At 47.8% G+C, this 27619-nt stretch overlaps 1 protein-coding gene across 2 annotated transcripts in view; it reads left to right on the plus strand.

Annotated features, from left to right (window-relative positions):
• NHS (NHS actin remodeling regulator) overlaps window positions 1447-27619 on the plus strand; it is a 354136-nt gene continuing 327963 nt past the window's right edge. For both annotated transcript variants that reach the window (XM_005673460.3, XM_001924471.5), the window contains exon 1: window positions 1447-2389. In XM_005673460.3, coding sequence (XP_005673517.1) covers window positions 1837-2389 — 553 coding nt within the window. In that variant the 5' untranslated portion in view covers window positions 1447-1836. The remainder of the gene's footprint in view (window positions 2390-27619) is intronic.

Below are 27619 nucleotides of genomic sequence, written 5' to 3' on the forward strand. Positions count from 1 at the left end.
AACCACTTATGCGTTACCCTGTAGACATCATGACCTTTTACCCCCAAATCCTCAGCTTGCATCTTTTATGAACAAGGATACTTCCTTGCCAAAAAAGAAAAAAAAATTTTTTTTGGAGGTAGAATAAGAGATGGATCTGTTGGAACCTTTATCACCAAAGTGTGGGCCAGTCTAGAGTGCCCAGTGTGGGGCCCTGTGCAGGCTCCCACTGAAGGTGGGCAGGAAGCAGAGACACCGCCACAGGTCTGGAGGACTTTATTGTTGCCATAAAACATATTTTTTCCATGTTCTCTTTAGACACATGAAATGAAGTCTGCATTCCCAAGATCTGGCTCGTGGCTTTAAAATAAAAAATATTTTTACAGTATTCTTTTTGGAAGGATGAAAGCATGCATTTTATTAACATTTCTCAAACTCTTTTTTAGGGTTTAGCTGACAGCATCCAGCCCTAGACTGCTGCAATCCAAATACTGTACATGCCGTTTTAGAAATTATACCTTTCTGTTAAGTAAAGGGGAAAACTTTCCTTTCTTCCGTGAGTCATCCGCTCTCTGATGGAGAACTGTAACATCCCTGTGTCTGATCAGCACAGGAGGGTGACAGGGAGGTAATCTGGCTTATCTCACCTGATGTGTCCGGGAGTGCTGTAAGCACTTTTCTGGGGGTGCTGCTCGTGGGTGACTTGGGTTTCATTCAGGATGTTTGATAGAGACCCGGCCCAGCCCAGTGCCCGAGGGATGAGTGGGGGTATAAGAGCACCCTGGCCACACCAGGCTGCACTAACGCCCCGTCACCCTCCCTAGCTGTGTCACTGGCGCACAGTGTCAGGAGGAGGGACACTCCTCTGAGGGGCAGCGGTCTTCTCTGCTGAGAACCCAAGGGACTTGCTCAGAGCTGGAATCAGGCGAAGCAACTTGCTCCAACATGTCAAATCTGCTGCATCCCCAAGACCCCACCCTCTTGCCTCTGCGCTCGCTACCCACACCCCCAAACCCAACTTGAGGACTCCCCGCCCCCACCACGCGGACAGCCTCCATCCTAACCCATCCTAACCCCTCCGACGCAAGGAGGTGTCTTTGCATCAGAAGGCGTTAGGAGGCGCGGCGAGGCCACCAGTGACTCCCAGCGGCCGCACAGGGCGCTGCGCCCCCTCGCCCCGGCCTCCCGCTCCCCCCCCACCCCCCACCCCCCCGCACGCCCTGCGTCCGCCCCGCCGCCCCCGCGCCGCCTCCTGTGCCTGGGCTGGAGGCGGATTCCTGTCTCCGGGTTTTCAAAGCGCCTTTCCGAAAACCTCCTCCCCGCCCAGAGAGGGAGAAAGATCCCGAGCGCAATTGCTCCCCAGAGCGGCCGAGGGGCGCGCGGGAGAGGCCTGCGCCGGGGTACTTTCAAACTGAGGCGCGCGCACACACACCCACTCAGGCGCGTGCTCGCATGCGCGCTCACACACACACACACACCCATTTATATAGGCGGTGGCGGCGGCAGCGGCTGGGGCGGCGACGGCGGTGAGCGCAGGAATGATGAAGCTGAGCCAGGAGACCCGGGTTGGAAGCAAGTGAGGCGAGCCCAGGTTCACCACGGGATTTCGGTGCCCGGCGCTTGTCATCCTCCTCAGGGAACCGTGCACGCGGAGAAGTACTGGCTGGACTGATTTGCTAGGGGGAGGGCAGGGAAGAGGGGGAGGCCAGGTGAGCAGGGAGCCCCCTGCGTATCCGGACTGTCAGGACGCACCTTTGCCCCACGCCTGCCCCCTCTCCGCCCAGGTGGGCGCGCCCGGTTCCCTGCTCGCCGGGGACGCTTTGAGGAGACCAGAAAGTCGCGGCCCGGCTGCGCGGGATGCCTTTCGCCAAGCGGATCGTGGAGCCGCAGTGGCTATGCCGGCAGCGGCGGCCGGCGCCTGGCCCGGAGGAGGACGCGGACGGAGGCAGCACTGAGCCGCCGCCGCCCCTGCAGCCGCCCAGCCGACGGGACGAGGCTGTGGCGCCGGGGCCAGAGGATCCTTCCCGCGCACCTCCCGGGCCCCCGCCGCTGCCCGCGCCGACCGACCAGGCGCCGCTGCCGCCGCCGCCGCCGCCGCTGCACGGAGAGGCGCCCGCGGTAGGTGAGGAGAGCACGGCGGGGGTCCTGGAGGCGGCGTCCACGGCTGGCGAGGCGTCCTCGGCGGCGGCGGCAGCCGTGCTGCTCATGCTGGACCTGTGCGCGGTCAGCAACGCCGCGCTGGCCCGCGTCCTCAGGCAGCTCTCGGACGTGGCCCGGCACGCGTGCAGCCTCTTCCAGGAGCTCGAGAGCGACATCCAGCTCACCCACCGCCGCGTCTGGGCGCTGCAGGGCAAGCTCGGCGGCGTGCAGCGCGTCCTCGGCACGCTGGACCCGAAACAGGAGGCAGTGCGTGAGTACCCACGCCGTCCGCCCGTCTGGCGCTCCGCTCCGGCGCCGCACCCTCGCGCCCTCCGCGGTCGCCGCAACCCCAGCCCCGCGGCGCCATGCCCGTTGAAGCCAGCACCTTACTCTTGCCTCGCCATCTCTCCCCTCCCCTGGGACCCACCCCGATCCACCTGGAGTTCAGGCTGGGTTCCCGGGCAGGGTTACAGATGCAGAGGGGAGAAAGTTAAAGGGGCCGCCTCGGGACTCAAAGGCAGCTGCGGGCGGAGAGGGAGCGTTGATGGGCACACTGGCGGCGGAGGAGTCTGTCATTCATGTCTGCGGCTCGGTATCTCCATCCTTCCTGGGAGAGCAGGAGATTGCTACAACTTCTTTGGTTTCCAGCAGCCCATCCTGGAGCCCTTTAGTACCCCCGTCCCCGGTGCCTGCTGGGGGTGGGGGGTGGGGCTCAAGGAGTAGGGAATGTCCTTTTAGGGCTTCTGCATCGCCGTGGAGGTTTTGTCCCTCTTGCTGTGACCTCAGGGTCTACCCTGAGCCCCGAACTTGTGCCTTGCTCTTACTGCGCTGCTTGACTCTTGGAGTGAACTCTGAAACGCTCATTTCCAGCCTTCTGGCCTGGAAGGGCCGCAGGAGGGCCATGGAGGGAGGAGTGTCCCAGGCTCTGGGGAGATCGTGAGACCCCTGGGCATCTCTTCTGCCTTTAATAGCTCAGACCTCCTACAAAATGGATTTCTATGCCCTCTGCTCTCCGAGAACCTCGGAGGCGTTCCCCTCTCCCCACCTGGATACTGTCACCCAAATCCACCCGCGTGTGGAAGACTCCAGGGCACCTTTGCTGCCCGTTAACTTCACTCTTGCAACCTCCTAGGGCTCCCAGTAAATGTCATTCTGTGTCATCTGCCCTCCAAGAGGCGCTGGAGGGTCCCCTGGTGCGCAGTTGGCCAAATCAGGAGGCGGCAGAGTCAGTTAGGAACAACTGGACGGTGGGCGGGGGGCCTAGGCCAGCATGCCGGTTCTTTGGCGCCTAGTCCGGCTGCGACGCTCGCCGTGAAGGTGATGTCAGCGGCTCCGACTTACATAAGAAGCTTCCCTGGTTGCTGCCGCAGCTGCGCTGGTGCGCGGTGGCCGCGGAGCGCGCGGGGCGGGGGCGCTCTCGCAGCATCGTCCTTCCCTGGGGACTTCCGGGCACCTCTGCCCTGCAACCCATCACAGCCTCCTCGTCCTCCCGGCTCACGCACTCCCCTCCCCCCAATAAAACCCCCTTTGAACCCCGCCTCGGGAATTCGCTGCTTTTCTGCAATAACAACAATAATAAGCGTAATGAATAAATGATGTGCGCGATCGGTTTTCGCAGCTATAAAAGACCCGGGGTTGGGTTAATGACTGGTTGTTTAAAAGGGCAATTCCGGGGATGAGTTCTGGAAAGAATTAGGACTGCCGTAGGCCAAGTCGCATTTTACTTTTGGGACTTGAAATGAGCGCTTTAATCCTGCCTTTTTTTTTAAACGCCAAACCGCATAGCAGGGACGGGCCCTTCACTTTCAACAGCGCTGATATCTGGGGAGTGCGGTCGGGGTGAGTGGTGAGTGGAGGGAAGTTTTGCAGACTGTTGAGTGGTGCGTACCTTCCCACTGTGTGTGTGTGTGTGTGTGTGTGTGTGTGTGAGACACACTGCTCCTTAAATTAGATTTCTCACAAGTGAAACAGTGCTGGAGTGGAGTGTGGGTTCTTTTCCCTCTTTCTCTGGAGGCAGGAGTGGGTAGTTAGGTACCCAGAATTTAATACCATCCTTTTAACTGTTTGGAGTACAAACTAGTGGTTAATGGGAAAGAGGGGACTTGGGGTGTGTGCATGCAGTTGATGAACATATACGCTATTTATGCATATTTATACATGAATAAATCATTTACGATGGGGCTAACACCCAGGGATGGACTTAAAATCTCCTCTTACTTTTACACTTTTCCAAAACATTATCTCCTCACTTCGTGTCTTGTTCATTTAAGTTTAAGATTGCATTGTTCTTGTTTAATGTCATAAAAGACCTTAGCTTTGGGAGGAAAAACACAATATTACACGTTTCTTGTTTTTTTTTCTTCTGCTTTTTAGGGTCGTACCAGCAGCATATGGAGGTTCCAGGCCAGGGGTCCAATTGGAGCTACAGCTGCCAGCCTACACCACAGCCACAGCAACGCCAGATCCGAGCCGCATCTGCGACCTACACCACAGCTCCCGGCAATGACGGATCCTTAACCCACTGAGCGAGGCCAGGGATCGAACCCGCAACCTCATGGTTCCTAGTCGGATTTGTTTCCGCTCCGCCAGGATGGGAACTCCACAATATTACACGTCTTAGTTTGGGTTTCCCAGTGTGCAGAGGCGGAGACGAGGGTTTCTGTGCAGGAAGTTTACTTGAGAGGGAATCCTGGGAAGCTCGGGGAGGGAGTGAGGAAGTGGGCAACTGAGGCTCAGTCCAGCATACACTTCAGAGGTGTTGCACGAGGGGTGAGGAAGCGGGAGTGCTTCTCCCCCAGCTCCCAGCCCGCAGTGATGGAGAGTGGCGCTGGACCATGGCCTCCCTGGCTCCTGGGGCCTGCCCCAGGTGTGGGCATGGCAGGCTCCTGGCCAGGTGGAGAGATGCCGGAAGCTTCTGGTGTGTACAGTAATGTCTGCAGGGCTCCTGCGGGGAGGGGAGAGGGGCAGTGGGTGGAGTACCAGGGCATCTGCTACTTTATGCATCTCCCTTTGGCATTGCTAAGGCCTTGGGTAGTTTCAAAGGGAGAGGAAGCCTCAAAGTGACTGAAGTTTCCTTTTCTCCCCCTTTTAATGTGTCTGGATGCCTCCATTACCACCTGTAGAGGCCTCCCACCCAGCTCACCATTCCCCATGCTGCTTCGCTGTTGGACACCTGCTTCCTGTTACCCTGAGACAGGCTGGGATGGTTTTTGCAGCGGTGACATGATCTGACACACACTTCAGCCAAGTCACTCTGGACGCAGGTCCAGGGGTGGGAGGGGGAGCTGCTAGACCAGTAAGACAGTGTGACCGCCGATGATGGGTCAGACTAGGGAGACAGTGAGAAATGGCTGAACTCTGAATTCACTTTGGAAATAGGATTGCCGGGACTTACCATTGGATTGGGTATAGGATATGAGAGCCAAAAAGTAATAATAATTATGAATAACTCCTAGTTTTGTGGCTTAAGCAACTCACAGAAAGTCCATTTCCAGAGTTTATGTTTAGCGGAAGAGTTGTTTTACTGTTGGCGGAGTGGCGAAATCAGTACTTTTCTGTTTGTGCTGTCTTAACTTGAGATGCCTGTGTACCTTAGACAATTAGATGTTTGAATTCAGAGCTCAAAAGAGAGGTCCAGGCTGGAGACGAAGATGTGAGACATAGAGGGTAGAGGGAATGGGTGAAGTCTTGGCGCTAGGGCCAATGTCGAGAGTACAGAAAAAGGGGGCCAGGACTTAGCCGAGGGCAGTCCTCCTTTGGAAGTTTATTAGAGGGGAAGAAAGGCTGAGAAAGAGCAGTGAGGAAGCTGGCAGGAGCATCAAGAGAACATGGTGGGATGGAAGCCAGGAGAAGGTGTTTCAAGAATGGAGGCATCCCTTTGGTTAAATGTTTCTCAGAAGAGGATGCGCACAGACAATACCATTGAGTTTGGTAACCTGTTGGCAGCGAGTAGCCCTGTTAAGTGCCTTCTAAGTGGAGGGGTGGAGAGGAAGGCCAAATAAGAGGGGACGAAGAGGGAGCAGGAGGGGTGGAGAGGAGGTAGTGACCACAGACAACTCTGGCACAGAGTTTTGCTCTGAAGGTAGTGGCCACATGGGCGCAGTGGCTGGAGAGAATGCAGGATCAAGGGAGATTTTCTGAAATGGTGTTGATACTTAGGCCTGTTTAGATTCCACGGAGAATGAATGGGAAATGGATGCTGAGAAAAGAAGTGGATAATGATAGAAGGCCTTGAGAAGCTGAGCGGGGATGGCATCAGAGTGCCCTGGCAGCCATGGGAACCGGAGAGAAGATGGGGGATCCGGGCAGCTGGGCTGGTGAACTCATGGTGGTGGGATGGGGCTTTATTCAATGATTCTGTCTATGTTCTCTGTGAAGTTCTTGGCGAGGTCATCAGCTGAGAGGGTGTTGGCCGTGGGAGGAGAGAAGGCAAGGCGTTCTTGTTGCCCGAGGGACGGACGGAACGTGGGTGCAGCAAGGAAGTGTAGGGGGGTTACCGGGCCGTGTTGAGAGCCTGCTGAGATTTATGGTCATAAATGTGAAGTCAGTCCAGCTTTTCAGTCACTATAACCAGAGACTTTGGAATTACTTTATGAGCCTCAACCCCAAACTGTTGATCCGGATCCATTTTAATGACCTTGGCTTTTTGGTTGCTATTCATTGTGTTTAGTTTCTGAGACTTCAAGTAAATTTTATATTGAAGTTGAACATTCCGTCAAAGTAGTTATTTCCTTTTTTCCCCCAGGTGATTATTTTTTAAAATGGGATTAAAAAAAAATCCCTCTTTCTGTAGTTGTTTAAATAAAATGGCTAAGCAAGATGATAATTTTATTTAGAAGACATATACAACACCTCATTTTGTATTATAACGATTATGACATGTAATCATTTCTGTCCTGCTAAAATAGATTCCTGTGACAAAGAAAAAAAAAATAAAGTTGAACATTTCTTGCAGAAAGGTGCACAGACCATAAATGTACAGCTGGGTTAATTTTCACCAAGTGAGCAACTCCCGTAACCATCACCCAGATCAAGAAATAAAACATTACTGTGTCCTGACCCACCCTCCCGAGGCCCATTTTATCAGTCACTACCCTCTTCCCTAAAGGTAACCACTATTCTGACTTCTGCCTCCATCTGTTAGATTTTCCTGTTTTGAACTTTATGTAAGTGGCGTCTTACAGTATATACTTTTTTAGTGTCTAGTGCTGCTAAGATTCTTCTACGTCGTGGCACATACACCAGACCGTTCATTCTCATTGCTAAATAAAATCCCACTGTGTGCACATACACAATTTGTTGATCCATCCCATTGATGAACACCTGGGTCTGCAGTTCAGGGCTCTTGCTACAAATATTTTTCTACGTGTCTTCTGATGGGCTTATGTATACACAGCTGTTGGGAATATATCTAAAAGTGGAAGTGCTAGATCAAAGGGGATGTGTAAGTTTGGCTTTAGCAGCTACTGCCTAACAGTTTTCAACCTGGTTGTGTGAATTTATCCTTTGAGATGAATATGCAGATTCCGGTTGCTCCATGTCCCCATCAACACTGGTACAGTCTTTAATTGTAGCTACTCTTTGGGTAGCTAAAAAAAATCTCCTTGAGGTTTTCATTTGCATTTCTCTGATGGTTTCTGAGATTGAGCACCTTTTCATATCCATTTTCACTCATTTGAATATTCTTTTTTGTGAATTAACTGTTGAAAACCTTGGCTCGTTTTTTAATAAGGTTTTTTGTATGTTTTTTTCTTGTCTTGTGGGAGTTCATTACATATGGTGGATAAGAGTCATTTGTGAGCTATAGGTACCGCAGTCACCCGCTCACTCTATCTGTCCTTTTCACTCTCTTAGGTGAAAGGACAACTTTTTGGTGAGCAGCGGTTCTTATTTTCATGCAGTCCAATTGACCAGTCCTTTTCTTTATGGTTAGTTTTTGTGCTCTCTTCTGTTTGTTCTTAAAAGAATTCTTCACTGACCCCAGAGATCAGGAGGATATAATCCTTTGTTCTAGAAAGTTTTTTTGTTTTGCCTTTGTCATTTAGAGTCATGATTCATATGGAATTGATATTTGCAAATGGTGTGAAGTAGGGGTCAAGACGAACTTTCTTGCGTGTAGATGCATAATTGATCCATTGCCACTTAATGAAAAGACCATCACTTCCCCATTTCACTGCAGTGACATCTTTGTTGTCTGTCTATTGAGTGGATTGATTTCATTTTTCAGTTAATATTTATTGAGTTCTGCTCTCTGTCAGGCCCTATACTAAGATCTTTATATGGGAGTTCCCATCATGGCTCAGCAGTAACGAATCCATTTAGCATCCATGAGGATGTGGGTTTGATCCCTGGCCTTGCTCAGTGGGTTGAGGATCTGGAGTTGCTGTGAGCTGTGGTGTAGGTCGAAGACATGGCTCAGATCCTGCATTGCTGTGGTTGTGGTGTAGGCCGGTGGCTACAGCTCTGATTCGACCCCTAGCCTGGGAATCTCCATGTGCCGCCGGCGCAGCCCTAAAAGACAAAAAAAAAAAAAAAAAAAAAAAAAAAAAGATCTTTGTACGAATCACCTTATTTAATCTTCACAATAACTTATGAGAGAGATACTGTTATTTTCCTACTTTACTGAGGGGTAGCAACTTGCTGCAGGTAGCAACAGCTGGAAAGTGCTACAGCCTGGAATTAGGGTTCAGGTCAGCGTCCACAAAGCATATTCCCAAGCATTAGACTTTTCTCCCAGGCATTGCTGCGCAAATCCAGGGGAATGACTGCATTAGCATCAAGGCCCTTCTGCATATACTTCTGTCCACTTGACAAGCTTGGTCTCTTCCCCCTCTCCCCATTGTTCTCCTTGCCTCCACCCCCCCCCCCGCCCCCGACCCCGCCTTCCACCCTAGACCACTGGGTGGTCCCCACCTTGCCAGCCTTTCTCATTCTTCATGCCTGTGTGTATACTCCTCTTTACCTCTGGGACATCTCACTGGTTAATTTCGACTCTTTCTTTGGTAATCAGTGAACATGTCACCTCCTCTATGAGATGGAACCCGATTGCTTCCCTGCCACTTCCCACCTGCAAATTTTCTAGAACTCTGTACTAACCTTTATCTTAGCTGTTCTCACCCTGGACAGCAGACAGTGTTGGCGCTCTGCTACATTCTCTCAGCCCTCACCCCTCTTCTGAAAGGCTGCTCACTACAAAGTCCTGTGGCTCTGCCTAGGGCTTTTCCCCCGACTAATGCCCCTGCTTGGCCCCGCACATAGGGAAAACTGGAAGTGCCAGCAAGTTAGTGCCCCTGAAGTAGAACCCAACCAATGACGGATGGGACATGGGTGGACCCGTGGCCCTGCTTCCTTGCCCCTTGGCTGAGAGAGCTCTGCCGTCTGTTCTCCACCATCTCTCAGTGTTCCCCAAAAGACTGAGCTCCAGTTGCCCACCAGGGTGACTTGTTTGATTACACGCCTTCTTTTCTCCATCTCACTTGCCTATGGGTGCCTTCTGCCAGTGCCTCCCAGAAACTCCTCGCCCTTGAACTTTGCACTGGAGAACCCAGACTGAAAAAATGTGTCGAGTCTTTCATCTGTGAAGGCAAAGACCCAGGGCTGGGAGGCTGGTAGAAGTAATGTTTCTTGCTCTTTTTCCTTAAGCCGCTTCCCCTAGGATTGAGTATCACATTAGCCATGTGGCCAAACCCTCCCAAACGCTCTGCGGTGGGTCTGGAAATATCTTACTACCTATTAGTGGGTTCACAGTTCGAGCCTCTCATTGGTATAGGAGGAGATCGTCAGTGCTTCAAAGGTGACAAGAGACCCACAAGCAACCCAGGTCCGTGAGGATGAAGACACAGCCCCTGCCAGAGTTCCTCGCCCTTCCTCTGCCAGCCTTTGAGAGCGCTGTTTATTGTCCCGCGGAAGGGGTCCGCGATGGCCCCAAGAGATCCGGGCGCCCGACCTGAGATGCATAATTGCAGCCAGAGCAAACACAGAAACTGCTGAGCCTAGAAAAAGACTAGCAAGTAGCACGGGGGTGAATCGATCGCTGAAGGTCGGTCTGGCCGCGCTAATCGTGGGTGCAGCCTGCTTTTGGAAGGTGTTCCTTTCCCTCCCCGTTCTGCTCATCGGCTGTGCACAGCAACCCTCGCACGTTAATGTGGTTTTTTGTTTTTTTGTTTTTGATGTTTTAGTAACTGTGATCAGATGTCTTTTCTCCTGGCTCCGCCCGGCGTGTTTTTCTGAGGCATTATGAGATCCTAACAGCTCCATTGGAAGCTGCTTTTAAACCCATCCCGAAGCAACTGAGAAGAAAGTAGTCTTTCAAAGGTTAATAATTCATGGGTGTAATTTCCTCTTAACCAGTAACAGCAACACATTTCTTTCTAGACTTTTCTTGTTGGACTGGATTGGGCTTTTAAATCGAAACTACCCAGCTACTTTACCTAGGAAATCCTTGAGCTTCTGTTGGGCTGACACTGCTAAGATGGTAACAATAAAGATTTCTTTCTTCCTGTTTGCGGAGGCCTTCTCCACACAATGCCATCAGGGAAGTGTAAATTCCACCTAAGCTCTCAGAAACGGCCTCCGTCTCCGAGCTTCTGGTCTACCTTTAATGGGCATTACCTTTAAATTGCAATCACTTATGAAATCTTTCCTATTGTCCCATGTTAGCCCAAATGTCTTAAGGATCCATTGATTCTGTATAATGCTTTGAAACTTGAGGGACAAAGACAATTTTTTTTTTTTTTTTTTTTTTTGGGCCGCACTCGCGGCATATGGAAGTTCCCAGGCTAGGGGTCGAATCAGAACTACAGCTGCTGGCCTACACCACCGTCCCAGCAAATCCAGATCCGAGCCGCTTCTGCGGCTTACACCACAGCTCATGGCAACACTGGATCCGTAACCCACTGAGCGAGGCCAGGGATCGAACCCGCAACCTCATGGTTCCTAGTCGGATTTGTTTCTGCTGCGCTACAATGGGAACTCTGGGACAAAGACAGTTTTTAAACTTAGCTGGCATTTTGTTTTGATAGTTCCATTGAGTTTCTTTTTCCTCTCTTAAAAATCATGAAATGCAAGATTTTGTAGGACACTTGCTTAAATAATTGTGGGGAGAATATATCCCTGTAACAAATGATCAAACAGAAATTCCCGAAAGTTCTTTTTGCAGCAAGAATTCCTCATGAACCACATCTTGATAATAAATGAAAGTAAACTATAATGAGGTGAGAATGGTTTCCCAAAGTAAGGCTCTCGTTAAGGTCTGAATTTATCGAAATAAGGTTTTGGTGAGCCCTCCTAACCAGACTGTAAGCCCACAAAGGGCAGAGACTCTGTCTAGCTCATCTTTGTGCGTGACTAAGACAGGCATGGTCAGTTTTCGTTTCTGACATTAATGTCTGTCCCTCAGTCTGTTAATGAACATGAGAAGGTTCGAGTGGACTGAAATTGGAATCTGAGGATCTGGGCATCCACAGACTGAAAACTTACCAAACTATCAAGTGCCCAAGTCCTTCAAAGTGAAATTAACCAAGAAGAAAATGAGGTTAACAAGAGTTGGAGAGTCTTGGGATCTTGGATTTGGGAAAGAGCTTAGCATACATCAAATTCAACCTCTCACCCAGAATGGGACTCTTTTTTTTTTTGTCTTTTTAGGGCCACATGTGGAGCATATGGAAGTTTCCAGGCTAGGGGTCACATCGGAGCTGCAGCTGGCAGCCTATGCCCCAGCCACAGCAATGCCAGATCTGAGCTGTATCTGCAACCTACACCACGGCTCATGGCAACGCTAGATAGTTAACCGGCGGGGCAGAGCCAGGGATCGAACCCACAGCCTCACGGGTACTAGTCAGGTGTGTTACTGCAAAGCCACAATGGGAACTCCTCTTTTTTAAGATGTCCTAGATGGAAGCCCATCTAATTTCTATGCCGTCTGAGACTCCTGGGAGTGGCCATACACGCCTCAACTTTACTGCTGGGTTGTTCCCATTCTCAAACAATCCTTATCTACACTGAGACTAAATGTTTTTGCGATGCCTGCCTTTTTGTTCTGATTTACTGTCTGGAGCCATATGGAATCTGCTTATAGTCTCTTTTCCAGGCCATCTTTAAGTGTCTAGAGGTTACTGTTATGGTCCCTTCTAAGCTTTCTTTATCCCAGGGATTCTTTTTGTTTAGCCACTGGCCTACACTGCAGCCACAGCAACACGGGATCCGGGCCGGGTCTTGGACCTACATCACAGCTCATGGCAACGCCAGATCCTTAACCCACTGAGCGAGGCCAGGGATTGAACCTGTGTCCTTGTGGATGCTAGTCAGATTCATTTCTTCTGAGCCGTGACGGGAACTCCTCAACCAGGATTCTTAATGCCGCATTTCCTGTCTGCTTCCGCTCTGGTTGCTCTCTGCCATAGGTGAAGAGCAGGAGTGTACCCATTTTTTTCTTTATGCGAATGCCCTCTTAGGACTAAGGTGGCCCTTGGCTGCTTTCAGTGTTGCACGGCACTGCTGGTGCATTATTGCTCTAGTGGCCCAACAGACCCCTTTCCTTTATGGTGGGAGTTCTTTTACACGAGGCTTCCCCTCTTCCATTTGTGTAGTTGGTATTTTGAACTTAAATTTCACAAGACTCCCCCATTGTCTCTGCTAAATTGAATCTTGCTTGCTTTGCTCTTTCATTTCCAATCAGTGGCGATGGTTTAAAATCTTGATTCAGTGTGTCAGCTACTGCCCCCAGCATTTTGCTCTCTGCAGACATCATAAACATGATTCTAGCCCATCACCCACATCTTTGATAAAATTATTGTTCAAGTGGACTCAAGGCCAGAGCCCACTGGCAGGCAGTGCTAGCATCATCCCTCCCAGTTGACATCTATTCATCGACGTTCCTTGGGTACCATTGTTGCAGCAGCCACGAATCCTCCCCCCACCTTCCCATTCAAACCACATTTCTCCACCTTGCCCGCAAGATCTATCATCCTGAGCGATTGTCACGTGGTTTGCTGAAATCAAGATACCATATGTCTGTAGCATTCCTTTGATCTCCCAGTCTAATAACCCTACTCAAAAGGGAAATGAGGTTAGTCTGGCTCAAACTGGACTCACTTAGAGCCATCAGAGGAGCTCTTTACGTTTTCTTGTATATAACGGATGAAGAGTTTATGTGGGGGATTCTGCTTTGGTATTCGAGCCATTGAATGTCTATAATGATCGACTGCAGGGGACTCTCCGGGTCCTAGAGTCCATTCGTCTGGCTCCAAAGAACGTGGTTTGTAAAAGGCAGAGGGTCCACGTGCTTGTTCCTGCCTTTCTTTGGGGACACCCGGTGAGAACCTCGGGTCCTTGTGCTCTTTTTCTTTAGGACAGGTTTGGAATTGTTGACCTACACTGTTTGCTTGGGCTCAGTTTGCATGAAAGTTCAGGCACCTGGTGTATCTGGTTGTCGAGCGGGAGCAAGTATGTGGTTAAGGGTGTGGACTCGGAAGCCAGACCACGAGGTTCAAACCCTGGGTCTCTCCCTTCAAAACTCTCTGAGTTTGGCAGTGTGCTGAATGTTTCTTGTTCTTCATCGATTAATGGGATGAAGATAAAAACAGCAGCTACTACATCAGGTTGTCCGCAGGACTGAGGAAGTCAGGTGTACGAGCGCTGAGAACTGTGCCTGGCACGTGGTGAGCCCCTGGTAATTATTGGCTGCTATTTTATTGGTACTATAATTGGATCATGCCGAGTAGGAGGCCTGTGTTAATCTTTCCGAGTAGGTGTAAACCTGTGCCTGAATCTGTGAAATTTGGGGTCGCGGATTTGGGGTGGGGGTAGAGACAGCTGACCAAGCAGTGTTGTGCCCCTCGGCGTGGGCAGACCATCTCTTATGTTCTTTGTGGCCTCTTTTTGTTAGGCAGAGCAGTATGAAAAATTTTTAAAAATCAGCCAATGATCTTATCATCCAGATTAATTCATTGTTCATTATCAATAGCCAGGCACTATTCTAGGTCCTTGAGTTTCATCGGTGAACAAAAAGTTACAAAAAGCTTACAGAGAAGAGAGACAAACCATGAACTAACTGAATCCTTTTTTTTTTTTTTTTTTTTTTTGTCTTTTGTCATTTTAGGGCCGCACCCGTGGCATATGGAGGTTCCCAGGCTAGGGGTCTAATCGGAGCGGTAGCCACTGGCCTACACCACAGCAACGCCAGATCTGAGCCACGTCTACGACCTACACCACGGCTCACGGCAATGCTGGATCCTTAACCCACTGAGCGAGGCCAGGATTGAACCTCATGGTTCCTAGTCGGATTCGTTTCCGCTGTGCCACAATGGGAACTCCTACCGGAGTACTTTTAAGGCGATCACAAAGCCTGTTAGCAGGTGAGGACCATCGAGGGCATTGGAGTGGGGTTGCCGTTTTCAGTGAGGCGCTCAGATGGGCCTCACTGAGGAAAGAGCAGTTCAGGGAAGATTGGAAAGAAGCGAGGAAATTGATGAGGTAGCGAGCCGGAGGACGTGCTCCAGCAGAGGGGACCAAAGCTGGTGCAAAGGCCCAGAGGAGAGAGCGTGTCTGGTGTGAGGGGATGGATGGGGCGGGTGTGAAGGGAGCGAGGGGAGAGTCGGAGGAGGGGGGCCAGGGAGGGGCGAGTGGAAGGGGGCAGGTGCGGGGGCTGGGTAGGCCACTGCGAGGACTTGGCCTTCCGTTCTGAATGAAGTGCGGGCTCCTGGGAGGGTTTGCAACCTCGCAGTAACATGACTGACGTGGGCTTTAAGAGGATCACTTGGGCTACTGTGTCAAGAAGAGACTGGGGTAGAAGCAGAGAGACCAAGAAGGAGGCTGTTGTGGTTTCCTGGTGAGACGTGCTTGGGTCCAACTTAGAGCTGTTGGCATTTTCTGTGTAGGGTCAGGGCTGGGCCGTTCAGCCCACAGAGGCGGGCATAAAATGGAAAAGGAAAGAAAAGCCCTCCTCTCCTCTTCCTCTGCCAAGACGTACTCCAAAGGAAACCGTCTTACCGTGTGTCTTGCTGCAGATTCTCACACGTGTCTGATGCGTTTTGCCAAGCCACTTCTGAGTGTTGAGGAGGCAGGCACTTCTCCTAGAGCCTTGTTGATTAATCTTATTTTGCAGTATTGGGAACATTGAAGGGGTGTTCTAATGAATACTCTTTTAAAAAAAATGGATCATTTCCATACAGTGAAATGCACAGGTCTCAAGTGTGGAGTTTGATGAGTTGTAACAACTGTGTTCATCTGTGTAACCCACACCCCTACTAAGATAGAGACTAGTCCCTCACTTCAGATGGATATTATTCTTTTGCGGTAAGAAAGCAGTGTTTGAATTCTGGTGTCCTCACGCTAGCCCCTACCAGGGCTGTTAGATGAATATAGACATCGAAGATAATGATGCCACAGAAATTCCTGGGGTCTCCAGTAGGATCAGACAGAACTAGCGATTCCATGTATAAGATTTGCAAAGGAACAAACTTCCAGTTATAAAATAAACAAGTTCTAGGGATGTAATTTGCAGCATAGTGACTCTAGTCAATCATGATGTATATTTGAAAGTTGCTAAGAGAGTAGATCTTAAAAGTCCTCATCACAAGAAAAAAATTGTAACTATGTAAGGTGGGGGATGTTAACTAGACTTAGGGCAGTCATTTCACAACATACACAAATATTGAACCATTATGTTGTACACTTGAACCTAATACTGTGTGCCAATTGTACCTCCATTAAAAAAATTGGAAGAAAAACAAGTCTTCCAACACAAGTTGCAACAATGCAGTTTCCTCATTTTGGTCTGATGGCGCTCGCTGTTTATGACATCTTGGTGCCGAGCTTGAGGGAAAGCCCTGTTTGACACTAGGATAAGAATCTGGCCTCTGAGGCCCCAGGGGTAACTTAGAAGTAGGATATCTATTCTAAGGTAAAGCTAAAATAACATTTCGAAAGACTTGAAAAAAGAAAAAAAAAAGAACTTGTTACTCTTAGGCAAATTTCTAAGTAGCAGGGAATACGGATTTGCGACTATGCTTGTAGCTTATGCTGATGCTTGAAGCCCAGCTGGAGGACAAAGAAAGTTGTTTAAAATTTGATTTCTAATTATTACATCTAAGTGCATTTAGAATTGTGAAGTAAGAGGCTCTTCTCTGGAGTTCAGCTACTCTTTTTTTTTTTTTTCTTTTCGTGTAATGTTTTTTATTTTTCTTTTTCCATGATAGCTGGCTTACAGCGTTCCGTCAGTTTTCTACTGTATAGCAAGGTGAGCCAGTCACACAGACATGTATACATTCTTTTTTCTCACATTATCATGCTCCATCAGAAGGGACTAGACATAGTTCCCTACTCTTGATTTTTACTACTAGGCATCTAAGGCAGGGAAGAACGAGGAGCTAGGAGGAAGGATGACAGCCAGTGAGACATAGTGTTCAGTAGACTATAATAGCAGTATTTATGGTTCTCTCCAGTGTGCAGCTGGACTCTGTTCCTGGAGCCTGTGGTTTTGTATTTTAATAATTCGAGTAAAGCTGTATTTTCTCTTTTAACTTCTCATTTTAAGTTCTCCTGCCTCCGCCAGCCCCCTCCACACCCGTGAGGTGCTTCAGTTTGCAAGATGGCACATGTTCATTGAGACTTTGATTCTGGAGATTAACGCTGAGGGGAGGAAGGTGCCGCATGAATAAATAGCACAGAAATCCTTTTCCACGTGAGCCGTCATGGGGCTTTCTTGCTTCATGAACAAGAGAGAAGGCTGCTGCAACGTTGGGAGCAATGTGGGGGAAAGCGGGCACACCAAGAATGACACCGGGAAGGAAGCCCTGGAAGGTGTGTGGGGAGTTTCACTTGGGTTAAATATCTTCAGTGCGAGAGAAGAGATTGGGAACCCTGATCAGGTGTCAGATGTCCCTCGAGCCCATCTGGCCAAGTTTGAGCCTTTGCTAATTAAAACTAAGACAGTTGCACCAAGGAAAATACATTGCGTAAGGTTGCTGCTTGTGTGGCTTTATTTTAACCCTTTGCCCATAGCCTGAGACCCCCCCCCCCAAATCTCAGGCTCATGATAAGGTGGGAGGTGAGAGTGAGAAAGGAGATTCACTTCTCAAATTTATTTGAGGAAAGATAATATATTCAGAATATTGACTGGTCAAGGTAAATTTGAAGCCCTTTGGGGTTTTCGTGATTGATTTGTCAATTCAAAGTTTTTAGTGGCTGATGAGTGAGAAGGAAATTTTTTTCTAAAAAAGCCCAAACTAAAGAGACACCCACCTTTACTTCTCAGGTTGGATTTTGTTTTCTTTCCAAGTTGCTTCGTGCTTTTCTGTGGCCTGCTCTCCTTGGTTGGATCAAGCCCTCTTTAGGAAGCCTAGATTCAAGGTTTGCACCCTGAGGGGTTGGGATTTGCATGATCATAGGCTTTTTTTTTTTTTTTTTTTTTTGCTTTTTAGGGCTGCACCCATGGCATATGGAGGATCCCAGGCTAATCAGAGCTGTAGCTGCCGGCCTACACCATAGCCACAACAATGCGGGATCCGAACCGCTCCTGCGACCTACACCACAGCTCACAGCAACATCGGATCCTTAACCCACTGAGCAAGGCCAGGGATCGAACCCGCAACCTCATGGTTCCTAGTCGGATTCGCTCCACAGGCTGTGTTCTTAATCCCCATTGCCTTTCTCATAAAAGTATATGTTGGCTTTTGATTCTCTCAGTTGTGATATGTGCAGCCTTGGACACATCTGTAGTCTTTGGGTCTTAGTTTCCTAATCTGTGAAATGGGAATACTAGTAGTACTCACCACGTGGGATTGTTGTGCAGATTAAGTGAATCAGTCCATGGACAGGTCCAGCAGTGTGTGGCATGTACACGCAATACAGGGTAAGGGCTCATGGGTACCTGTGTGCCATTGATGCTTATTGTTTTTCTTATTGTTTTGTCATTATTCTTATCAGGGAGCTGGGGTAAAGGAGATAGATATAAAAATAGATAAAACCCAGCCCCTGTGGCTCCTCACTCAACGTAAATATTCTGACCCAATGGATGCATAGTGAAAAAGGGGGCAGAAGAATGCCACCCTGCTTTCTGGCCTCACCCCTGTCTTAGGATACTGCAAGAACTATTTAGCATCAGCTGCCATTATGCCCTCCTTGTTGGGGGGTGTGGACTTCTCCCCATAGCCGGGGAGGCCTGGCTGAGGACATGTGCCGTTGCAGAAGTGGTGCTGACCGCAGACACCCATGCCCTCACTTTCTGGGCCTCCCTGTATGGTGTCTTGTAATGACTTGTCCAGGGCTTTGTCTTCTGCTCTGGGCAGTCAGGCACTAGGCGTGGAACAGGTAGCAGAAGAAAAGAGACGATAGATCTGGGCAGACCGTGAGTGACAGAGAATGCCAGAGGTGTTCACTAACTCTTTCCCTTTCCCCTGCCTGGGCACACAGCTAGGCTACGCTTCCCAGCCTCCCTAGCAGTTAGATGGGACCATGTGACTGAGTTCTGTCCAGTGAATGTGGGAGGAATGATTGCTCTATGCTAGGAAGGGCACCTAAAAGCTCCTATGTGATCCTCTGCAGTTCATTTCTTTCCTGTCCTGCTGGCTGCCTGCTGAGGACTCAGCAGAGGACTTCAAGTCCCTAATGGGTGGTAGAACCACCAGAGAGAAGGAGCCTGGGCTCCAGAATCACCACGTAAAAGGCTGTCTGTCCAGAGAAAAACAAATATCATATGAGACCACTAATAAGTGGAATCTAATGAAAAATGATAGAAAAGAATTTACAAACTAGAAACAGACTCAAAGATTTTAAAACCAAACTTACAGCGATCAAAGGGGAAACGTGGTGGTGGTGGGGGGATAAGTTAGGGGATTGGGACTGACATGTATACACTGCTACACATACAATAGGTAAGTAACAAGGGCCTCCTGCATAGCCCAGTGTGATTGCCTCAGTACTGTGTAATAACCCCTATGGGCAAAGACTCTGAAAAGAGATGGATGCCTGTATGGGTATCACCGGTTCACTTTGCCATGGCTCTGAAACTAACAACATTGTCAGTCAACTATATGCCAGTAAAATTTATCATAAAATAAGAGGCTGTCTGCCAACATCTGACTGGCTTTCGCATGAGGGAGAAGTGAACTTTTCTCCTGAGCTCTAGGGGCTATTTGTTACAGCAGTTCGCTGACCCTGACTAACATAGAGGTACAGTGCAGGGGAAGAAGGACTGCTTTTCCTGAAAATGCAGATGGCAAACTACTCCCAAGTATTTGGTGTTCTGTCACTGAATCAAAGGGGTTCTAAACTGTGGTGTCCTTTTTCTTCTGAGGGATATGAAGCGTTTTCGTGTGTGAGCAGAGCAGTGTAACAGCTTTCCTCAAGTAAGCCAGTGGAAATAAAAACTTGTTAACAGAGTTTTCGCTTCTAGAGAAATATTGTTACCAAGGACTAAAAGAATCCATTCATATTCATTCATTCAATCTCTTTCTCTCTCCCCATATAAAAATGATAGACATGTATTTGTAGAACTTGTAAGAACTGCTTATAACGCAAAGCAGTGGACACATATTATAAGTGTACAGATCCATGAGTTTTTACACATCGAACATACCTCTTTAACCAGCACCGAGAATAAGAAGCAGCATTTGTAAGCCTCTGGAAATTCTGCCCCTTCCCCTACAGTCATAACTCCCGGAGGCCAGCCATTATCCTAACTTCTAACAGCCTGGTTTGGCCTATTTTGGAATCATACAGTATGTGCTTTTTTTTTTTTTTTTGTCTTTTGTCTTTTGTTGTTGTTGTTGTTGTTATTGTTGCTATTTCTTGGGCCGCTCCCGTGGCATATGGAGGTTCCCAGGCTAGGGGTCGAATCGGAGCTGTAGCCACCGGCCTACGCCAGAGCCACAGCAACGCGGGATCCGAGCTGCGTCTGCAACCTACACCACAGCTCACGGCAACGCCGGATCGTTAACCCACTGAGCAAGGGCAGGGACCGAACCCGCAACCTCATGGTTCCTAGTCGGATTCGTTAACCACTGCGCCACGACGGGAACTCCAGTATGTGCTTTTTAATATATGGATTATTTGTTTGCTCAAAATTATATCCCCGTGACCCATCCACGTTGCATGTAGCTGTAGTTCATTTATTTCCGTCCCCGTAAGTATTCCTTTGTAGGACTCTACCGTAATTTATTCGCCCTTCTGCTACGGATGGGCAGTTGGGTAGTTTCCTGTTTGGACTGTTCTGAATGAGGCTGCTCTGAACATTCTAGTTCCTATCTTTTGGCGAAGGTACCTACTATGCACCTCTGTTAGGTGAAAACTCCCTGCTTTGTAGTTTTATAAAACTCTCGTCCTCCCTAAGATATGTCAAGGCCGTGACAGTCCCTGTTCTTATTCCTAGCTGGGTCTTGGCTTCTAGACTAAGCCACAGTTTTGTTCTGTGTTTCAGGACTGTAAAGATACTCACTGGTCCTTCAGTGGCCAAGTTTGGGTGTCTAAAATGAAGAAAATGTGATTTACTTCAAAGGATCTTTCTTCCGCCTCTTTGTATATTAGAGTATCACTATGGGGCCTTTTGATTCTCCGACGAGGGCTCTTCACAAAGCTGTGTTTCAAATCACTTGCAAACTCTGTGTAATCAGAGTTTCACGTTGGGGTCCTTGTTGGCACTGCTTCTGCTCTTCCTCCGTGAGGAGGCGAATCCTCTCGGATTTCCGCCCGGCTTCCTCTCCCCAGGCGGGCAGTGCGGGAGGCCTGGGGGCGAGTCCTCTCCTGACTCGGAGGGATTAGCCGGAGAGCTACCGGGAGCCGCCTTCGCCCATTGCCTCTCCCATTAAGGTTTTGTGCACAAATCTAGACAAAGCAGGGCCTTGCCTCAGAAGGGCCAGGGACAGCGATGGGGGGAACGTCTCTCTGTCCCCCCGAGAGGGTTTATTCTCGAGGCTCTGCTTTCAGGGCCTTGGATATCGGATCCCCAGCGTGGCAACCCAGACTAGGCAGAACTTTGTGGATTCTGGGGCTTGAAAAGGCCTCCAGCAAATTCTAAAACTGCCCACAGGACTTTCATTGAAAGGCTCAGCTTCCCGGACTCCGAGGCTGAGGGTCGAAGCCCCGGACTCAGTGAGTGATGCAACCCCCCCCTCCACCCCAAGGCCGGCTCACCGCCACAGGCTTCCTCCCTGGTCGCTTTGAAATGCCCGTGTGATCCGAGAGCTGAGGGCTGACCTTCTCCTCCAAGCCTCCTGGGAGCAGCGGAAACCTTGCTGAGGCCCAGGCAGCTCCACGGCTGCCCTGTGTTTGGATGGAACATTTGGTGCCTTTGGGTGTGAAGCCTTTGCAGTTAAGGCTGAAAAATAGTTGTGAGAAGCCCCCGGGGGACCCTGCTGCTGAGTGACGCACAGCTGGGCCTTTGCAAGTGAGGTTTCGTGATCAGTCTGAACATGGATTTAAGCTTGACTATACTTCGCTTCATTCCTTTTCCCAGCTAGAGGATAAGTGAGCTGATTTTTCCATGAGGGAACTGCTTTGGACCATGAACCCAGATTTTCTTTAAATGTAGAGGTGACTGTGTGCCTGATGTTTGGCTGTTCAAACCTGGAGGCCTGGGGAGAGCGCTCTGTGAAGTCAGAAGGTGCAGGTGGGGTTGTGGTGCCGGGTGGTGAGTATGTGCTTTTCTGTCCTTGCCCAGCTGTGAGTGTGAACACTTTATGCAGAGTAAGAGGCCTTTAAAAATCCAGATGTGCTCCGAGCACCTGGGTGACTCTTGCTTAAATGCACTGCTTGTCCCGAGTTGCCTTTCTTTTCTGTGGGGGCGCAGCCCAGATCAGGGCCTACACTCTCTTCTTCCTCACCCTTTGGACTTTTTTTTGGTTTGTTTGTTTGTTTGTTTTTTGTCTTTTTGCCTTTTCTAGGGCTGTACCCACTGCACATGGAGGTTCCCAGGCTAGGGGTCTCATTGGGGCTGTAGCCGCCGGCCTATGCCACAGCCACAGCAACGCCAGATCCAAGCCGCATCTGCGACCTACATCACAGCTCATGGCAACGCCAGATCCTTAACCCACTGCGCAAGTCCAGGGATCGAACCTGCAACCTCTTGGTTCCTAGTCAGATTCGTTAACAACTGAGCCATGACAGGAACTCCTGGACTTTTTCTGTTGCCAGTCCTGCCCCTAGTTTTTAGAAAATGGCTGAATTTTTGTCTGAGATGATGTCTTCATGAGGATCCTTCTAGACACCATCAGGCAGACATCAAGCAAATTTGGGGGCACACACACACATATTCCCTTAACATTGGTTGTGTGACTGCTTTCTGCAAGTCCTATCTCATGTTTTTTCACAAGCCCCTCAAAATGCTGTCACGGAAATATAATATTTTTTTGGTAGATGAAATGGCAGCCCCGCTGGTGACTTTAAGAGCACAGGGTTTCAAGGGCCTCTTCCAGGATTCAGACGCAGCTCTCTGTCTTTAGCCCTGGTCCTCCGTTTACCTTGCCCAGTGCCTTCCTCTCTGCTGGGCCCAGTTCCTCCCACCACCACCACCTTATCGCCACTGTGGTAGCCTTCTGCCTCCCAGTTTATGATGGGGAAATAGAGACAGGAAAAAAAAAAAAAAAAAAAAAAAAAGACGTACAGATGATGGCCGGGTGGGACCTTGGATGCTCAAAAGGACTGTGGTTGGTCCCTTGGACAGAAGGTTCATGCATCAGTACCTCCCGTGCATCCGGTGCAGGCACGTGGCCATGCTGCATGTTAACAGATGTGATTGGGCGAGGCTGTGGCTACACGTCTGGCTATAACTAATTAGTTGTTGAGTTGTAACTTAGTAGTTTCGGAGAACATACTAATTGTATAAAATAAGGCATTTGCTGTAGCAAGAGTCATTGTATATTACTACCTAGACCCAAGAGATTCACTTCATGGATACACAGGATTCTTTTCTGGCTCACTGGTTGCCTATTTGTATTCCGTCTTGTTGCTTGAAGGCAGGTGTAAATTAACTGTGAGTGACCTCAGTTCAGATAACTAATCAACCCAAATGAAAATGAATTGCTGTTTTTTTTTCATTTATTCAAATAAGCCAAATGAAAAACTGATAATGGTCAGGTTTGGCATGGAAATGAGGATGGGGTGGGTGTAAGGGTACTTTCAGACACTGCTGATGAAAGTGTGAACTGGTGTACTTTTCAGACACTGCTGATAGAAGTGTGGAACTGATATAAAATTTCCAGTGGGCACTTGGCCTTTATGAAATGAATATATAAAAAAAAGGTATGCTAGAGATTTCATTTCAGAATTTAACCTAAGAAAATAAGTATATGAATAAAATAAAAGAATATATAGATGTCTCCGTATTGCTTTTGATTAAGAGTTATTGGGCCCTCTCTGGTGGCCTAGTGATTAAGGATTCAACCTTATCACTGCCGTGGCTCAGGTTTGATCGCTGGCCTGGGAATTTCTGCATGCCATGGGCTCTGCCAAAAAAAAAAAAAAAAAAAATCCCAGAAAAGAATTATTGGAAATATACTAAATTATTGACAATAGAAAATTGATTGAACAAACAACATTACTGTACACTGGTACAGCAAACAGCATTACTGCATATTGGAATGGTGAAGTAGTCTATTGCCATTAAAATGATATGGATAATGTTTATTAACTCAAAAATATGTTTATGATATATTCTGAAGTTAAGAAGACTACTAAATAGCATGCAGATTATTGCATGTTTATTAAAAAGATGTAGGAATATAGGGGAAAGATGTCTGGAAGGATATATACCCAATCCATGGTTTTTTTTTTTTTTTCAATTTGGCTGTGCCTGCAGCATGTAGAAATTCCCAGGCCAGGGATTGAACCCGTGCCACTGCAGTGACCCAAGCCACTGTGGTGACAATGCTGGATCCTTAATCTGCTGTGCCACAGGAGACCTCCACAAGTCACTACTTTAAAAACATGTTTTGATCATGATTCAAGTGAGAAACACATTTTACCTTTGTGACCCAGTGTATGCATAATACAGCTGAAATATAGTTTTATCTACAACACTTACTTTTCTCTATGTGATGCATTCTGGTATGTTTATGTATTTCTTTTCTTTACTATATTATCTTATTCTCTCCTTCCTAAATATACTCTACTGTATTACAAGTTTATTCCTCTTCGCTCTTCCTTTTTTTCTCTTTCATTTTCTAAGATGCTGGTCATGACTCACTAAGTGGACTTCATGGTCTCCTAATGGGCCACACTCCATAGTTTGAAAAGCTCTGCTCTAAAATGTTACAAGTGGTTATCTCTGGCAGATGGGATTAGAGAGACCTTTTTTTTTTTTTTTTTTTTTTTAGGAGGGAGGTCCTTTTTGCGTCTTCATGTTTCTTAGGTAATACAAAGGCTAATGAAGTTTTTAAAATGACATAATGATTCCATTGAAAAACAAATTGATATCCTACAACTTTAAAGGCATGTACTGAGTATATAAAATAAGATGCCTACTCTGTATCATAATTTTCGGGCATGCAGAGTGTTCTGGGAACCTTAAAGAACAATATATCCATTGAGACACATAGTTTAAATAATAGAGTAATAAGAAAACGAAACGTGACCTTATCTCTTCAAACTCAGAATTTCATCAAGTGCCTACTGCTTTACCCCAGTGATTTTGCACCACTTCTCTGGGATATATTTGTATTTCTGTTCCAGTTTGCACCTTTTTCATGCTCATTCCCCACCTGAATAGAAATAGATGATAAATTCATGAGACTACTTTCTGGCCAGATTATTTTGGTTTACAACATGGTCAAATTTAGCTTCCTTTAAAGCTAAAGAGCAGGAAGCAGAGGCTTTTAAGAAGGACAGGAAGAATCCCTGGCCTGAACCAGTGCACTTCCCCATGGGCTTCCTACTCTGAGCACACAGCTGGAAACCTACAGAACCACCCTAGGTGCCCAAGTCCCATCATGGCCTTACAACCAAAGCGGGAAGCATATGAAGTGAGCTTTCTTTAGGTAAACCGTCGGTAGACAAGTGGGGCAGAGATTTCTGCAGAATGTCTGTCCATGTAAGGTGCAAGTAAATCTTTGGGCCTGTGTGCCAGCTGCCAAGTGGGGGAAGGTGATCTGTAGGGTTGGGGCTGGGGAGAGGCTGGCTGACCTTTTCAGAGTCGGGGCATGAGGAGAGAAACTTCCTACCCTTGAAAGCAATTAATGATAATAACTCTGAGAAAATAACTGGGATTGCTTTCCAAGATCTACCGATGTAGTTACTGCTGTTTCAGACTTTTTGCTGAGAGTAGTCTGACAATGCTGAAAATGTTACTTGGAGCCCTGGCCTTCTGCTAAGGAAGAAGACTAAATTCACCCTATCTTTGAAACATTGTGAATAACATGTTGAAGTTATTTATGTGCTCATTTATTCACTTTTTTATCTGATGAATTATTCATTCCTGTGGTCATTCATTCGTTCATTCTTTCATCCATCCATCTCTCCATTCAGCCATCTATTCATCCCTCTCCCCATCCATTTATCTAAGCATCCACGTACATGGTGTTTCTTGGCTACATGATTTGTATTGTGGGGCATGTGACAAGCATGGGGGTAGGGGAAGGAACCCTAAAAGGAGGAAGAGTAGTCTGTGTAGTTCAGTTGCTCACAGTCTTGTGGAGCAGACAGACAAGTGAACAACTAATTGCCACATAGTGTGTGGGCAGTGCTGCTGGAGGGGCCAGCCTTGCTCGAGTCATGCAAATCTGTCTTCCCTTCAGGTCTGGAATCATGGAATGTTAGTCTGAAAGAAGCCTTAGAAAAACTGAATGGCCCAGTGCTTTCCAGACTTTATCCACAGATTACTGGGGCGCTATTTCAGAGAGTGTAGGTAGGAGTGAGGGGGGAATTAGAGGAAAGCTGAACGGATGGGGTTTAGCTTCCTCAAAAACCAGAGCAGGTCCTTTTTCATCTGTTTTTTTTATGTGGGGGTCCCTTGTAGAGTATCATTTGAGGAAGAGCCTTGTCTGCTTAATGAAATTTGCAAAACACTGGACCAGTCCACTATATTCCCTTGTTTCTCTGGTTTAGAAATTGAAGCCCCAAAAGGTGGAGTGATTTATCCAAGGATGTAAAATTGGTTAGTAAAAAATGTAGGAATAGCCCCAGTCTTCTCATTTTTTGTGGACATTATCTCTGTATCACTCAGCTCTTGCTTAGTAACAGATAACCCCCAAATTTAGTGGCTTAAAATAATCACCATCTATTTAGCCCGTAATTCTATGAGTTGATGACTTGGGCTAGACTCATCTGCAGGGTCCTTCTGACCTCAGCTGAGCTCACTCATGTTGGTGATGAGATGCTGATCAGGTGACAAGTCACCTTAAAACAGGCCAGTCTAAGATGGCCTTCCATCTTCAGGATGGCTTGGAATTGGCTGAGGTAATCAGGTAACTGGGTCTGGAATCATCATCAGCAGGACTCCAGAAGCGCAGGGGAAGATACGTAAACTCTTGAGGCTTAGGCTTTGGGTTGGTCAAAGCAAGTCACAAGACCAACTCAGACTTAGGAGGTGGAGAAAGAGACTTGACTTCTTCACTGGAGAATTGTAAGGGTTGTGGATACAGGACGGGAAGAATTGCTTCCCCTTCTGCTTTGTACCACAAGAATACTGAGTCATTACCATGTCTTCTCTTCTTAATTTGGGCATTGGAAAAATACATGTTTGAAAATTCTCTCTAGCTCCAAAGCCATCTTCATGAGGAGACCATAACCATGATTCTTTTCTATATACTATGAGGCTTCTTGCCTACTTGAGCTCTTAAATTCTTTGTGTTTGAGACAGTTGGTATTTACTGCTTGTGTTAAGGGACATTGTACCTTAAGAACATCCCTACCTTAATCCCAGTTACAGTCTTTCCATCAACAGCCCTTTCCATGGAAAGGACCCTTCAGCTCTTGGTCATCCTAATTCTTTTAGCTGCCGCTGAGGAATGACTTTATTCTCATCATTTCCACAAACATGTATTGAGTGACTCCTTTGTATCAGATACATAACTAGATATTGAGGATACAAATATGTCTAAGATGGGCCCCTAAACTCAGGTAGCTCATAGTCTGCAAAGGAAGGAAGAAAGGTAAACATATTATTACTGTGAAATATTATGGGGGGAAAGGACTGGAGATTGAATTTTTTTTCAGTGGTCATTATGATTTTTGTAATTAGAAGGTGTGGCCACACGATCATCTAAGTAGATGCAGAAAGAGCATTCGACAAAATTCAGCATCCTTTCATGACGAAACCATTTAGCAAATGAGGAACAGAAGGGATCTTCCTCAACCTGAGAAAAGATACCTATGAAAAACTCACATCTGACATCATTCTTTGTAGTGCAGAATTGAACGATTTCCATCCGCGCCCCCCCCCCCCCACAGGATGAGACACAAGACAAGGCTGTCCATTCCTTGCCATTTCTATTTAACATTATACTGGAGATTCTAGCCAAAGCAGTTATGAAAGAAAAAAAGGCTTTCAGTTTGGAAAGGTAGAAGTAAACAT

Source organism: Sus scrofa, chromosome X, assembly GCF_000003025.6.
Source record: "Sus scrofa isolate TJ Tabasco breed Duroc chromosome X, Sscrofa11.1, whole genome shotgun sequence".
NCBI lineage: Eukaryota > Metazoa > Chordata > Mammalia > Artiodactyla > Suidae > Sus > Sus scrofa.